This window comes from Macrosteles quadrilineatus, unplaced genomic scaffold, assembly GCF_028750875.1.
Source record: "Macrosteles quadrilineatus isolate MER2022 unplaced genomic scaffold, UCM_ALF_1.0 Scaffold_4__1_contigs__length_99947679, whole genome shotgun sequence".
Classification (NCBI taxonomy): domain Eukaryota; kingdom Metazoa; phylum Arthropoda; class Insecta; order Hemiptera; family Cicadellidae; genus Macrosteles; species Macrosteles quadrilineatus.
This window is the reverse complement of record NW_026542597.1, coordinates 78,570,518-78,586,592: the sequence shown is the minus strand read 5'-3', so window position 1 is coordinate 78,586,592 and position 16,075 is coordinate 78,570,518. Positions and strand designations below refer to the sequence as shown.

General features: G+C 36.3%; 3 protein-coding genes across 3 annotated transcripts in view; 2 read left to right on the top strand and 1 right to left on the bottom strand.

The window, feature by feature from the left end:
• LOC128993431 (uncharacterized) overlaps window positions 1–7,955 on the bottom strand; it is a 28,794-nt gene extending 20,839 nt beyond the window's left edge. The window contains exon 1 of the mRNA XM_054417320.1: window positions 7,881–7,955. Within this exon, the coding sequence (XP_054273295.1) occupies window positions 7,881–7,923 (43 nt within the window). The 5' untranslated portion in view covers window positions 7,924–7,955. The remainder of the gene's footprint in view (window positions 1–7,880) is intronic.
• A 608-nt stretch (window positions 7,956–8,563) lies between these two features.
• On the top strand, window positions 8,564–12,036 carry LOC128993076 (uncharacterized). The gene is made up of 2 exons (XM_054416833.1): window positions 8,564–9,104; window positions 9,494–12,036. The coding sequence occupies exons 1-2, from the start codon at window positions 8,564–8,566 to the stop codon at window positions 12,034–12,036; spliced, it is 3,084 nt and encodes a 1,027-aa protein (XP_054272808.1).
• A 409-nt stretch (window positions 12,037–12,445) lies between these two features.
• Window positions 12,446–15,282, top strand: LOC128993471 (uncharacterized). Its single transcript, XM_054417381.1, has 3 exons — window positions 12,446–12,529; window positions 12,814–12,894; window positions 14,285–15,282. Exons 2-3 carry the CDS (start codon window positions 12,883–12,885, stop codon window positions 15,071–15,073), a joined length of 801 nt encoding a protein of 266 aa, XP_054273356.1. The 5' UTR covers window positions 12,446–12,529; window positions 12,814–12,882; the 3' UTR covers window positions 15,074–15,282.
• Window positions 15,283–16,075: the final 793 nt, after the last annotated feature.

The following is a 16,075-nucleotide window of genomic DNA, read 5'->3' as shown; positions in this document are numbered from 1 at the left end:
TGCAATGGGAAGGGAAGAAAAGAGGTCCACGACGAAGGAAGTGGTAAAGGAAGTAGTAAAGGCGAGCTGTCCGGACTGTGGGAACTGTTAATAAGGATTAGATTAAGGTATCTACAATCCTAAAATGCTATGGGAAGGGAGGGAAACTAGTCCACGACGTAGAAAGTGGTGAAGGAAGTAGTAAAGGCAAGCATTCCGGAGTGTGGGAACTGTTTATGACGATTAGATTAAGGTATCTGCAAACCTAAAATGCCGTGGGAAGGGAAGGAAACAGGTCGGCGACGTAGGAAGTAGTGAGGGAAGTAGTAAGGCTAGCAGTGCAGAGTGTGAGAACTATCTGTGGCATTTATGTATCTGCAATTCTAAAATGGTATACGGAAGGAGGACACACAGGTCCACAACGTGGTGAAGGAAGTAGTAAAGGTGAGCAGTGTGGAGTTTGGGAGTGGATTAATGTATCTGCAATACTAAACTGCTTTCAGAGTAAACTAATGATTTTCCCCGAGCAAAGCTCGGTCCCCAGGTACTATAATTAATACGCGACATGAAACTTTGTCGGTTGAACTCCTCCGCCATTTCTTAACCGATTTTATCCATTGACGTCTCATTGGAAAGAGCGTGTCGCGTAGATTTGCAAACTGGCCTTACATTTTTGAAAAAGTCCCTTGGGCTCTGCCCCAGTGGCTTTTAAAGTTCCCATGTTATCCTTATGGAGAATATAATTGTTTACATTTTGATCAGCTGTTTAATTTAATTGCTGTTATTTATTCAATTCAATGAAACGCATTGAGTACGTTTATTTACTATTTGAGTTTGTGTAAACATAACCCCCAAGACGGATCGTGTTAGTATGGTTGTATCTTAAATGTGTGTATTTTTCGTTGTTTTGTGTCGCTATGACGGATCGTGTTAACATGATAGTAACCTAAATTTGTCCATTTATCGTTGTTTTGTGTAGCTATAATTTGTTTATTTGTTGTTTTTTTTTTTAAATGCCTCCGACGCGACGACAACTAAACATAGACAGGAGGCGTAATCGTGATAACGACCGCAGCTACAGAACAGTGGCGCGTAATAGACTTAACTCATCACAGTCAGCACCTGACCCTGGACAATCTCAACTATTAGGTTACAAATGCGCCCTAACACTACACCAAAACGACTTTTCGTTCTCAATTGGACCTCTATCAATGAATGACCTGTGTTGCCTGTACAGCGAGGCATTTTGAGAAGGAGAAAACCGGCCGGAATGCTTTAGGTTTATCAATAACGAAGATAAACATGGTCTGAGTTACACACCAGTAATCTTTCAGTTGTCTCTTCGTTTTGAAATAACTCCTGTAATATTATGCAATTGCTCGAATTCGAGCAACATGTACACTAGTTGTAATTAAAGCATAATTCTTTTTGTATTTTAACCTTGATGACCTTACGGTCACCGAAGCTAATTGAAGATGATTTAGTTGTACAGTCCCTTGATTTTCGCATCAGTCTTAAAAACAAAACCGATCACAAAACCAATAGGGAATGTGTGTATAGGTAATGTTACTTCATTCACCTGAAGTGACGTTATAGAAGAAGTAGTATAAAGAAATAGTATTTGTGTTTATTTATTCTGTGGACACCCAGTCATGACTCAACATCCGGTGCCGCACGTGCCGCATGATTGCAACTAGTTGTTTTATGTGTTTGATGTCTTATCATCTTTACGTGACCACCTTATGTGTTAAATGGTCTTGACAGATTTGACCACCTACCATTTTGAGATGGGTACTCAACCTATGTGCGTATTATAACCCAAAATATGAGTAAATGATGAGTGTAGAATGAAGTGTAATGATCCCTGTAGCCTTTCTGACTAAGATCAGCTGTTTCTATAGTCAGGATCATTTATTTAAAGCCCAATGATCAAGGACAGCTGGGTCCAGTTCCAGACCTTCAAAAAGCAACTGACTTTTCTCAGGATCGAACCGGTGATCTTGTGATTGTTAGGCGAGCACTGTAAAGCTACCCAGCCAGTTAGTAAGTACAGTATTAAATTAATCAGATAATAGTTTTCAATGAATAAAATAATATACCAATGATCAAGGGCAACTGGGTCCAGTTTCCATCGTCCATTGAGAAAACAAAAATAAACCTTAGTTTACCAGACAACAGTGTAGCAAAAATAATTTGTTAATAGTTCCTATCTAAGTACTACAGCTTATCCAACCAATTAACTTCTAGAATATTATTCGGATTGATACATACTTCAAAATTATTAATTCTTAATACATTGGATGCATCTGTAATATCGACGATACACTAGTGTATAGCTTCAGTTATAAACGCATACAAGTCATACACGTGGTAAAATGAAACGAGAGATTGAGATAATTCTGTTGGTTCAGTCCTAAGTACACAGGAGAAACACTCTTTGTCACAGGCCGCGCCGCTCATGTTAACTTTGTTAAACATTTGTCTTATTACATTACGATGTGCCTTGTTACTTCAAATAGAATTTAATAATTTTACAGGTTTGAATCAGAGCTTAGTCCGTGTTATGTATATAAAATCCAATGTATGTTTGTTTGTATGTTTGTTTGTTTGTCCTTTATGGCTTCCGAAACCACCCCCAGATTGTAATGAAACGTTTAGGCATTATTAAGCATTATTCAAGGATAGTTTGTGTGAAGTTTGGTGCAGATCCGTCAAAAGGGCTCCGCCCCAGTGGCTCTGGAGTTTCCCATGTTAACCTTTATGAGTACTCATATTCAAATGGAATTGAAGAATCATATTAACAGCTGGTTCAACTACAGAATTTGATTCCGTGATGTTCAATAGCATTAAAAAGCTAATAGGTTTACCAACAGGGTGCAGCACTATGATTTTTTTAAATTCATTAGCAGCCTGGAGGCAAGTTAGCGTAGCGAACGAGCTAACCTGAAGGCAAGTGAGCACAGCGAACGAGCTCCAACCTAAAGGTGAGTGAGCGTATCGAACGAACTTCAACCAGGACGTGATTGAGCTATGCGAACGAGCTTATCTTGAAAATGAACGAGCATTTGACATAAAACCACATTAGGACAGGACGACGTCTGTCGGGCCAGCTAGTAATAAATAAAGTACAAAATCAAGTTTAAATGAGTTGCAGCCCATTTTGGTATACATTCATAAACTACAGACTCGTTGCTATTCTTCCAAGTTGGCAATCCTGCCAGTGACGTAGCATTACCTATTCCTAGTTCCTAGTCTCTTATCAACTTGTATTCCGCTACCGCTTATCACGCACCAGTTTGTACCTTGAAATTTCTTACACCGTGATCGGGTTTGAATTAAATAAATACACTAAATACCGTGTCGCGCGTCCGGGAATCTCTTTTAGTCCGTGGACGACGTTATGCACGGCAGGATGATCTGCGATGGACCAAAGGGCCTCTGAGAACTCTACACTCCACACTCCAGGCCGCCGACCACGCTTTGTACAGTGAAGAAAGGATCGATGTATAGAAGTTGTGCAGTTATCAGCAGGGATTTTCAAGTTAAACTGTTTCTCAATAGTTAACCTCATCATTGGCACTATTATTAAATTTTAATACTACTAATTATTAGCAGTATTATTATTATGACTATTATAGTCCTCCTTCCTTTTGTAAATTCGAAATCAAGTGTTTCAAGTCCGGAGTGCACTTATGGTGCACGTTATGGTGCACGTTGGTTTTACAAATTAGGCTAGTGATTTTTGCTTGAGCTATAATACCAGCGGAAAAGCCATACTTTGACCTGAAGGATTTAACTAAGACGAAATAGTCTTAGTCTAAGTTGCAACGGGGTATGGTGATTAAAATACTTAAATTGACACTCTCTCCAGGTTTATCACAAATTTTATCTGTTCAAATCCATGAATAGTTCGTTAACTCATAAATCTATACTTACAAGTTAGGGTAACTTACACTTTATTTAACGGTCGTTACAAATAGTTTCACCGCACTAACCACAACAATGAGGTGAATTAATGCGGGTAATCCAAAACCACGGTTAGTGGTTAATGTTGGTAAAGCTGTATAACATGCGCATAGATTTAATAAACATCAATAACATTATCTATTCAACTCCATTGGAGGATAGTTTTTCTGGAACGCATTGTTCTGTTAAAAATTGTGAACGTTTGACGTGTTTATTGTATTTCCCTGTGAGTTAAATGGTTAAAAAGTTCATCCGTTTTATTTTACACGAGGGGACCCATGCGCAGATTGCGCATTTCAGTAAGGTTCATAACTTGTTTCCAAGGCAAAACGGGAAATACAATAGGTATCCTTTTACCTTCTAATCAAAGATTATATTGTTTAAGGCAGTTAGTAGGTGAATGTAATTTACAATACAAACAACTTATTGCTTTTAGATCCACACCGTAAAAAGTTATTTACTTACCTCAATCTGGTTAAAATAAAAAAATGTACCAGTAGGAGTAGAAATAGTTATTTGTGTAACTAGTGCGCAAAGTGGCAGTTTGCTGCACTTAAGAAAAGGGTTTACTCGCCTGCGGCTCGTGTGGAAGGTTTCTCGAGTGCAGCAAAGAGACTTTGTGCTTGTGCTATACATTATATATTTTTCCCACAACTATAAAGCATGAGTAATGGGTAAATGTATGTATGGTAACTTACATGTTAACTTTCACTTTGTGGTTTCAAAAATAAACTAACTCAAACTTGAATTAAATTGTTTCATAAACAAATCAAAACCTTAATAAAAGTTTTTCACAAATTGTCAAATAGAAATCTGAATCCTAAACATAATTAATCAAAACCTGAATATAGTTGTTAGTGTGTAATGTTTATGTTAACACGCAGCAACAGGTTTATAGGTTAAGTAGTCATGTCAATTGTCAAATTATATGACAAATAAACACTGCACCAGCTGATCAATTTAGCAGTGTTGCCAACTTTATTACATTTAATTTGCAATCCACAAAACCGTTATGAAGAAATTTGGTCAGAATCGCTGGATTTTCTAAATTGAGCTCTGGAAATAGAACAAACGCTTCTAGGACGAAGTCCTGAAGGAAATTGCATTTTTATAAAAAATCCGTTACTCTACTAGATCATAAGCTTTACAAATAAATCATAAACCTCAATCAATAAGTTAAGTACACAGGGTTCGTGAAAATTTGTGTTCATAATATAAAAATTATGCAATATAAAACTGAATAAACACTCTTAAGCATCATAATGTATTTGATATTTAAAGAGGGACTTTTTTGGACTTGTCTAATCCCTCAAACAACCCGAATGCACAAAGTAAAACAACAAAGAATGTTTTAAAATACACAAAACCTAATATTACGACCCAACCTAATGACCTAAACCTTAATAGGGAACGAGTATATATAGTTAAAACTATGAATGCACTTACTACTAACTAAACTCTTATAACAGTTCTCAACCACAAAAGAGCTTTCTTGAAAATCCACTAAATGATATAAGGGGAGTCCGAGGTCCTATCTTTAGAAATGTTAACTAAATGTCACTTTTCTCAGGAGTTAGGACAGGTAGGATAGTGAAACTTGGTATACTTTTATATCAACTAATTAACTAGTCACAGACACAAGATTTTTCATTAAAAAATAAAATAACTATTTTATGGGTTTTTATAGATTTTAAAAATATTTGTTTCCAAAATAAAATTTATTAGTTTTTTTTACATGCTTCTACTAAAGATATGATGAAATCCTTATGCCTGTGTTTAGAATAAGTCACTAAGACTACATGGTAAAAGTTTCACAGCTGTATGTATTACCAGTCCTGAAAAAATGACATTAAAGTTCTAAAAAGTAAAGTTGCGGAAATCGGCAAGAAAAGCCTCCAAGGGTCTACTAGTTTTACCTTAAAAACGACACTGCAATGTTATGGAAAATATATTTTTGTATACATTTCTAGGTTAGTAATTAAAAATATAAGTATACCATTTTTAAGGAGAAATTATGTGCTATAAAAAGGACATAAAAAGTAAAAATTGAAAAAAGTTGAAAAATTTCGACTTTGACTCCCCAAAGAGCAGGTATGAATGTTAGTAGTATAAGCAAGCCTATGATGCGTACTAATGTAAAAAACCCATAAGACAAGACTAGTGCCATAGCAAATGCCAAAGCAGAGAGCAAACGAAAATTATCAATTCTGGTCACTTACGAATCCTTTATAAATTAAGCTTTTTGTATTCTCCGCACTTTCGGTAAATGTAAATAGGGCATTTCCATGTTAAAGTAGCTGCTTTACACTGCCGTTCAAATGTCGGGATTACGCAGTTGGTAGACTAGCTACTTGTATGTAGTTGGAACAATACTAAATGCTCCTATTTTTTATTTTATAAGCTTTGTATTTTATATACGATTATAAATAAAAACGCTACTTAATTTGATCATATAATTAACATGCGTTAAATTAAGACACACACTCTTAAAATGGTAATTTCTCACCCCTAAATTGGATTAAATTTCGATTACTCTGTAACACATTATCGATGTATTGAATTGTTTTACAAATAAATCGATTATATATACGGTTAATTTGCTATATTTTTGTTATTAAAAGTCTTGTGTCTTTTGGACCGAGATTTTGAAAGAGATGCAGATGGTTTCATTTTGTTCAGTTTTGAAACTCATAAAACTATGACAGATTTCATTAACATTGTTAGAACAGTTTTCGAGCAATTACTTCCTGTCTTTATTTACATTTTTTACTCTTTTCGGGGTTTGATAGAATTAATAACACTACGAAAAATTTAAAAGTTCTGAAACAACCTCATAGTTAGTGGTTTGATACAAAAATTCTAAATTTTCGTGAAAATATTGGACTATTCTTTGGTATTGTCTCTAGTCTGAAAATACACATGTTTACTTGAGATTATCCAGGTTACACATATGACATGAGGATTTCTCACAACAAGCTAATAAACCTTTATAAAATCTAAAATCTAGTTTCATTTAGCAACACATCTTTTATAACTCGTATATTGTGATACGTAAATGAATATCTAGTAACATTAGCTATTGTGATAACTTGTCACAGAAGCAATATCATATTTACTGTTATTATTATTTATTTGTGCAATATCAATTTAATTATTTATAAAATAGCTATGCATGTTTTGAACTAACCCAACATTGAGTAGAGGTATTTCTTTTGGTATTGTTTTGAGAAAGTTTTCCGGAATATTTACACAAAACCTTCCTGGATGTATCCAGAATGAAAAGCATCTAGAAAATGTTAATAATAATACTGTATATTAACATCAATACTTTCTCGAAGAATCAGTAATGATTCAGTATACTCCATCTGTAAAGTATTATGCATGATACCTAGAATGATCGTACAATTTTAACAAGCTCTTTTATATGTCCTTATGATAAACTCGCTATTTTATCAATTCCGACATGTTGATGGGTATGGACTGGACAATAGTACTATTCTTTATAATAGGTACAGAAGGTATCGTGCGATGAGAAAAAATAAATTATTTTCCTAAATAGCTTGTATATTTTTCAGTTGGTTGAAAAAGTTTCAGTAACAATAAATTTTGGTAAGTAATTCGTATTTAGCACTTAAATGGGCATGTGCTTATTAGTGTTTCCTCTTGTACTCTGGTCTAACATGTTTGTAAAGTTTTATTTTACCGTTAGTAAATAAATAGAAAACATTACAAAAAAGTTCTAGACAGATAATACTGTTTTAAGATATAAGTAAAAATCTAAATTAAATTCAATCAAGTCAACACGTTAGTGTCGACAATGCATTTACTAAATACAAACACAACCACACACTAGCAAAAGTGTATTCTACATTAAATCTTTAGTATACTACAATTCCCCGTAAAATTATCACAAGAGAAAGTTAAATAATACTTACCGGTAATAAACAAAATGGTAACAATAATCCACACATGTGCCATGGAGTTGATGTATCCCGCACGCGGCACAGCCACTGACTGAGTTGAGAATTAAGATCGGTTTGCTAAACTTTCTACACGCCCCACCACACCACCCATTCTACATTCGAAATGTTAGTTCTGAACTTGTAAAGCTAATGAAATTCTCAGTAAGATACTATGTGATTTCATCTGAAAACATTGTATGGCATAAGTGCTCACTTAGCATTTTTAAAGGTTTGACTGTTCAATCCTGAAAAGTCAAAATATGTTGGTAAAACTTTAAAGGCCACTGGGGCAGAACCCCACGGGAAATGAAGACACCTCTATTAGTGGGCAAAAACATGTAGCGAATTCAAATAGATTTTGAAAAGTTCCGCTCCATATAATCCTAAATATGTGTCTCAGCAGAACTCAAATCTCAAATATTATTAAGTTAATGTGCTTGTGATATAAATTAGTCATCAGCTGTTTGATATTGTGAACATTTTTATTTGTTTATCTTTGGATGATTTTTATTGATTCTTGTTGTCAAGGAGAAATCAATATTTTCTAGAGTTGGATTGTTCTGATGTGTAGAAAATGTTAGTTTGTTAAAGCATTAAATATCTTAATTATTTTTTTTAATTTGCATGTTGATTTAATTACAAGCTATTTCGGCATAATGTCAGGTACTGGTGTTAAGTTCTCAGACTTGATTAAGCAGTATGATGGAAGTGGTGATTTTAGTGAGTGGTTAAAGAAACTAGAATTGGTATGTAAGCTCCAAAAGGTGAAAGACTTGCAGACAGTTCTCCCCCTATTTTTGGCTGGAGGAGCATTTTCTGTATATGACGGGCTAGCAGAAAATGTAAAGAGTAACTATGAGGCTCTCACCAATGCATTGCTGCAGGCCTTTTCTGCGAACTGTTTTCAGGCTTATGCAGAATTTACAGCTAGGCGTCTACTTCCCGGTGAGTCACTAGATGTATATGCTTCTGATTTGAAGAGACTGGCAAAATTGGTGGACCCTTTTGTATCTGATGAGTGGATTAAGAGCGCAGTTGTACATGGCTTGCCAGAAGATACTCAAACCCAGTTGAAAGCTGCGTGTTCTCTTCAAAGCATGGAGTTGTCGGATGTAATGACAAGAGCTAGGAATCTGTTGGGCAGTGAGTCAAACTTTGGGGCGGTTGCACAGGCTAATGCCAAAGTTTTCAAAGTTGGTAAACAGTGGTCTAAAAAATGCTTTGTTTGTGAGAGGGAAGGCCACGTAGCACGTTCGTGTCCCCATCTAAATCGTGAGTCAAAAGTAACCTGTTACCGGTGTGGGGAGGTAGGACATTATGCCTCAAAATGTTCACAAATTCCAAAAAACGAGTGAATGGGGCTGCCTTATGTTGCGCGGGTGGCCCAATTTCTTCAGCGCAACTCCCTACATTAACAATAAGTGTGTCGGGTTTTAAATGCTGTGCCTTGCTGGACTCAGGTTGTTCAAGGAGCATTGTGTCACCTAGTTTAGTGAAATATGGAGTAGAACTGAAGCCAGTAAGTCAAAGGATTATAATGATGAATGGAGAATCAGTTGAGTGTAACATGACATGTATGTTACAAGTTTTGATAAGAGGTGTTCCGCTCAAACTGAGTTGCTTGGTTGCCAGTGTATTGCCAAGGTATCAGATGCTTCTAGGGATGGATGCAGTGACTGCAATGGGAGGTGTCACTATTGATGGAGATGGCACTATTACGTTCAGGGACGTTGGTATCGGAGCGATGGCTGAGGCCAAGAAGGAGCTGTGCGTGAAGGAAACCTCGGAGAATGGCAACGATGAGATCGCTATTAATGATTGTGACTTTAATGCGAAATTTGTTGATGGAAAATGGACTGTTGAATGGAATTGGAAAGATGGCGGTAAAACACCTAAGATAAATAACCAAGTACCTTCATACTCAATTTCAAAAGAGGCAAGGGAGGCGTTTGACGCTGAAGTGCATGATTGGATAAGAGACGGTTGGCTCCAGCCTTATGACGGGGAGTTTGATGGCTTAATTCCTTTAATGGCGGTCGTGCAACATAACAAGGACAAAGTGCGACCTGTAATGGATTACAGGGAATTAAATCAGTATGTCTCAAGCCATACAGCAGAAAGTGAGGTTTGTGGGGAAAAGCTAAGGATGTGGAGAAAGCTAGGAGAACATGTGAGCACTATCGACCTTCGTAAGGCATATCTCCAAATCCATATTGCTCCTCATTTATGGAAATTCCAAGTGGTCCGATTTAAGGATAAGAATTATTGTCTAACACGACTCGGGTTTGGTCTAAATGTCGCACCGAAAATAATGAGCAAAATTGTTAATAAAGTGCTGTCAATGGACCCAATAGTCCGAAGTGCTACGGACTCTTATGTTGACGACATAGTGGTGAATGAGAACATTGTTGACGGTGATGTAGTAAAGAAGTTGTTGGAAAAATATGGGCTGTCAGCGAAACCAGTGGAGCCACTTGATGGAAGTAGGGTTTTGGGGCTTAACGTCTCAAAAAGAGATGGCAAGTTGATGTGGACCAGAGACAACAAGATAAAAGCTTTGGATAAAATTGAGACCAAGAGGGATGTGTACTCCTTGTGTGGGCAGTTAATCGGACATTTCCCGGTGGCTGGTTGGCTTCGACCAGCATGCAGTTTTCTTAAGAGGCAATTGACAGATTTGAAATGGGACGATGTGGTGGGCAACCGAATCAAGATAATGTTAGGAGATATAATGGAAAGCGTAAAAGAAAAGGATCCTGTGTTTCTTATAAAATGGGCAGTGTCATCTAGTGACAAAGGAACTGTGTGGTGTGATGCTAGCAGCTTGGCGATCGGTATTTGCATTGAAATTGATGGTGAAATAGTTGAGGACGCGTCTTGGCTAAGGAAAGAAGATGATTCGGCGCATATTAACTTAGCTGAGTTAGAGGCTTTGTTGAAAGGAGTGAACTTAGCTTTGAAATGGAATTTGAAGGAGTTATACTTGGTCACAGATTCGGCCACCGTTTATGCTTGGGTAACATCCATATTAACAGGAGACCGACGTATTAAAACACATGGGATGGGTGAAGCTCTTGTAAGAAGACGGTTGGGTTTGTTAAAAGACCTCATATCAGAATGTGGCCTTAAGGTGAGGATGGATCTGGTTAAATCGCAATTTAACAAAGCAGATCGCCTGACGAGAGTTCCTAAAAAGTGGTTGGCAAGAGAGGAGGAAAAGACCAGTATTGCAATGATGGGTGAAGAAGAGGATGAGGATAAACAAAAGTTGGTCAAAAGAATCCATGGTCTGCATCACTTTGGTGTTAATCGAACTCTTTTCACAGTTAGGCGTTGTTACCCGGCCGTTGAGTTTAGTAAACAGGACGTTGACTGCGTAGTCAAATCATGCAAAGAATGTTTATCTGTTGATCCATCCCCCATCAAATGGAAGCCGGGGCACTTGGATTGCGACAAGAATTGGCACAGGCTTGCGATTGATGTGACTCATTATGGGTCATATAAATTTCTTACAATTATAGATTGTGGTCCAAGTCGGTTTTGCATTTGGCGACGGATCCCAAGTGAGACTAAAGAACAGGTAGTAAAAATCTTACTTGAACTGTTTTCAGAACGAGGTCCACCCCAAGAACTATTAATGGACAATAGTGCAACATTCAGATGTGAACAAATTGAACAACTGTGTGAGGAATGGGGGGTTATCCGTCGTTTTAGGTGTGTGAACCGTCCGTCCGGCAATGGAATCGTTGAACGAAACCATAGAACGATAAAGAGAATGGCAACAAGCACCAGAAGAAGTGTCCAAGAAATGGTATATTGGTATAATCTAACACCAAAAGAAGATTTGAATGAAGAGTCGACACCAAGCTCTAGATTGTTCTGCTACAGGTGGAGGTGTAAGGGCGAACCTGTAAATTGTGACGAGCAACTAAGAACTGAGTTTTCACCTGATGAACCTGTGTTTGTCAAGCCTAAAAATTCCTTATGTACTACGAGATGGAAGCCTGGTGTGGTCTCACGGCAGCTCTCACAAACCAGTGTAGAGGTTGATGGTATGCCACACCATATTGCTGATGTTCGTCGTGCTGGTGTTGACACCACGGGGGCGTGTGCTTGTGATATAAATTAGTCATCAGCTGTTTGATATTGTGAACATTTTTATTTGTTTATCTTTGGATGATTTTTATTGATTCTTGTTGTCAAGGAGAAATCAATATTTTCTAGAGTTGGATTGTTCTGATGTGTAGAAAATGTTAGTTTGTTAAAGCATTAAATATCTTAATTATTTTTTTTAATTTGCATGTTGATTTAATTACAGTTAACATTAAAATCGCTATAATTACACATTTCATATAGTGTGTGATCAATAGTTGAGCTAAAAAGCCAACTACTTCACTAGGCCATCTTTGCGGTTACAACAATAGTGGCTAAGCGTCAGCTGATGTTACTGCTTTGTTATTGTTAGGTGTTAGGTGCTTCTTTGTGTTGTCTTAAATCTTGAAACGATAACGTAACTGAAACGTAGACTAGACAGTGGAGTTAATTAATTCTTGATTTGAATCTTGGTGAGAATTGAAATATTCATGCTAGTAGTTTTCTGTTAACTAATCAGTAAATCAGTTGTGTAAGTTTTTTTAACATTTTGTCAACTAACCCACTTTGTGTTAAGGGCTACTTCTTAACAAGTTGGAAGTTGGTAAGTGGTATTTAAGCTTTGTTGGACCTTAAAAGCTATGTGTTTTCTCACCAACTCTTTTGGAATTAGTGAATTGGCCAAACCAACATATACACACAAAACATAGCCTACAGTCAAGTAGTATATAGTATGTATACATACCCTACATTTTGAGTCACTACAAACTGACTTTAAATCTCCACCATCAAACAATACCGTTTTTGCTTTCAGGTGTTGTTTGCAAAGAAAACTGGGAATACACAAACAAGCGGAAGAAATACAACTGTGTCCAAATCAATCATGGCAGAGTCGGTAAGTTTATTCCTGATGAGGTCGATCCATTGGGTTTGTAGCACTGTTCCTAAATCATTTGAGGACTTCCTTCATATTTGACTGAGTGTTGGTATACTTGAGATTGTCAATAAAATTGAGTTATTTTAAGACATGTATGTTAAACCTAACAAGTATTTTTCTTAAAAATTTTACGGATGGAAAAGTGGAAAGTGGGATTCAATTCTTCTCGGTAAACCAATAAATTACAATGATCTCAATGTTTTAGTGGTTTTCCCATAAGGAATAAGAATAATATTGCCGTAGGTCTCCTAAACCCGATTTTCTTTCAATACAGAAGTATTTTAACTCCTGTATTACCTAGGTGGCACGGTGAGACAGGGTGAGACCTAGGCCCGGGACCGATTTACTTTTTAGCGAATTTCCCATATAGGGAATAAGCTATTACCGTAGTACTCATGGTAAGACCCATTTACCCCCCCCCCCCCCCCCCCCGATCCAAGGAACCGATTTAATTTTTCTTTTTGAGGTCCCTAGAGGCCAAAAACACCATCCGTTAAAATTCATTTATATGCCTATATATGTCCGTTAGCACAATAACTTGAGCAAAAAAGATCCAATTTAAACAAAATTTGATATAATAGTGTAAACTTACATTTATTTGAACGAGTTCGCGAACCAGCATGATCGGACTATAGGAACTGGGGTTCATAGGGGGTTTTATGGTGTAAAAATTGGTTTTTCCCATTTTAGACCCAAAAATCATTAACTTAAATTTAGCGATTTCTTTCTAAGCCATTTTGTAGAGATAAAAAATAATTTAGTAGGCCTATATTGAAGCGTTATTATGTGCCTAATGGTTACAGAGAAAATTCCAAAAAAATGTAAATTTAAAATTCTGGTATTATTCTTATGGAGAATAAGTAAATTACAAAATTTATATTATTCTTATGGAGAATAAGTAAATTACAAAATTTACTTATTCTCCATATGAATAATATCAGAATTTTAAATTTACATTTTTTGCTTGTTTATATTTTGATCAAATTTGGAAAATGCATTTATTTTTAATTAACGATTAACATTTTAAAAACACTTTTACCCTCCCTGTTGCAGCAAATCTAAGTACTCATTAAACTAATTCTATTTGAATAGGTAATAAATGTGATATTTCTAAGGTTATTCTGCAGGTTTGCTGCAGCAGGGGTATTCATTTTTATGTCCCCTGAGGCCAAAAACACCATTTGTTCAAAGTTATACATTGATCAATTTGTAAAAACCTATTTAATGTGATTAGTACTTTTAAATATTTGCTATCCATGTTAGTGATGAAGTTATCAATTTATAGCTGATCCATGAGCTGATCCACTAAAAGTTAAATGTTAAACCAACATTTTCGTTTTCTTTTCAGAAGAAATCTGAAACGAGACTGAAGGACATCACATTATCCCTAAATAAGATTGTAGAATGTCCAGTATGTCTGGACACAATCCAAATTCCATTTAAGACATGCAGCAGAGGCCATGGGGTTTGCAACTGCTGCTGCGAAAAGTTAAAGGATTGTCCTACATGCAAAGGTCCATTTACAACAGAGAATCCTGTGTGTTTGAAAAACCTTCTGGAAGCCCTTCCTCGTCAGTGCAAGTACCATGGAGATGGTTGCGAAGACGTCGTGGAGCCCGGGAGTGACCATGAGGAATTTTGTGGCTTCAGACCTGCAAAGTGTAGACAAAGTTTTTGCAACACTGTGACTCCTTTGATAGAACTGATGGATCACTATGAGGAAAGGCATTTCAAAGACTTCATCTGTGAGTTCGACTTCGAAGCAGATTTATCTTTAACTTATTCTTGGGAACCGTTTCATCCTGAGGCATGCTGTGTTAATCGTATGCTTATCTCCGTGTTTGACAATATATTCTGGGTTACCAATCATTTAAATAAGAAAAATTTGGAAATTACCTTTGAAGCAACTCCAATTGGAAAGTTGAAAAATGATTATTTTTTAAGAGTAAAGTTTGAAAAAGATAAGTTTTTATATGCATCTACATTAAAGGCTTCTGTGGTGGACTGTTCTAAAAAGGCGGGGGAAAGTAACTCGGATGATGAAAATTGTATAAGAATTCCACATAGCGCATTATATAAGTTCATTAACAAAAAAAGACTTGAATATGAGTGTACGTTTTTTGAATGTCAAAAGTAAAATGTCATAAGGTACCTAAATTATGAATGAAACTTCAAATTGTGTTGCAATGTTTAAGTTTTGTTGATGAATCTTTCGCATTAAGGTTTCCTCCTTCAGCTGGGTAGAATACAAGACTTTTTAATCTAGATTAGTTTTGTGAAATGTTCAAAATACTGGTGTTAAATCACAAAGTGACAAGTGTGTGTCTTTATGGTTTTCTTGTTGTTGTATTCTGTACGGTATCTCATTTTAGGTCTTTGCTTAAGTTATTCCTACAAAATTATTTGTGTTTATAAAATGAAAAGGAAAAGTAAATGTAAATGAAGCTTTTGAACCTGAAAACAATGTATGACTTATTTTCTCGAAAATGGCCCGAACGATTTTGATAAAAATTTAGTAGGCAAAAGTCCTTTAAATTTTGAACTAAATTTTGTACAAATCCCATTTCTGTGAAAATTACGGTTTCAAAGTTGTTGTAGCTTACCTATGTTATTTTCTGTACAAAAAAGCCCATAAAATAACATACCGTAACATCTGATTTCAGGAAAACGGCTGGTATTAATTAAAATTAATGTGTTATGGTCCTTATTCTAAACAAAATAGTGCAACCTCCCTTTGCTGTAACAATTATGGTTCAAAGGATATTACAACTTTTGTGATTTTTTCCCCTATAAAATATCAGTACCTGGGGACCGAGCTTTGCTCGGGGAAAATCATTAGTTTACTCTGAAAGCAGTCTCAGTATTGCAGATACAAAAATCCATTCCCAAACTCTACACTGCTCGCCTTTACTTATTCCTTCAGCACTCCCTATGTCGTGGACCTGTTTTTCTCTCTTCCCATTGCATGTTAGGATTGCAGATACATTAATGTAATTGCCACAGACAGTTCCCACACTCTGCACTGACTTCCTCCACCACTTCCTACGAAGCGGAGCTGTTTTCCTCCCTTCCCATTGCATTTAAAGATTGCAGATACCTTAATCTAATCGTCATAAACAGTTCCCCACTCCGGACAGCT

Bases quoted from the DNA above. Each gene is read 5' to 3' on its own strand.
- LOC128993076 (XM_054416833.1), top strand. From the start codon at position 8,564: ATGTCAGGTACTGGTGTTAAGTTCTCAGACTTGATTAAGCAGTATGAT. The intron at 9,105-9,493 runs GTAAACAGTGGT...GTATGTTACAAG, and splicing joins TGCCAAAGTTTTCAAAGTTG to TTTTGATAAGAGGTGTTCCG.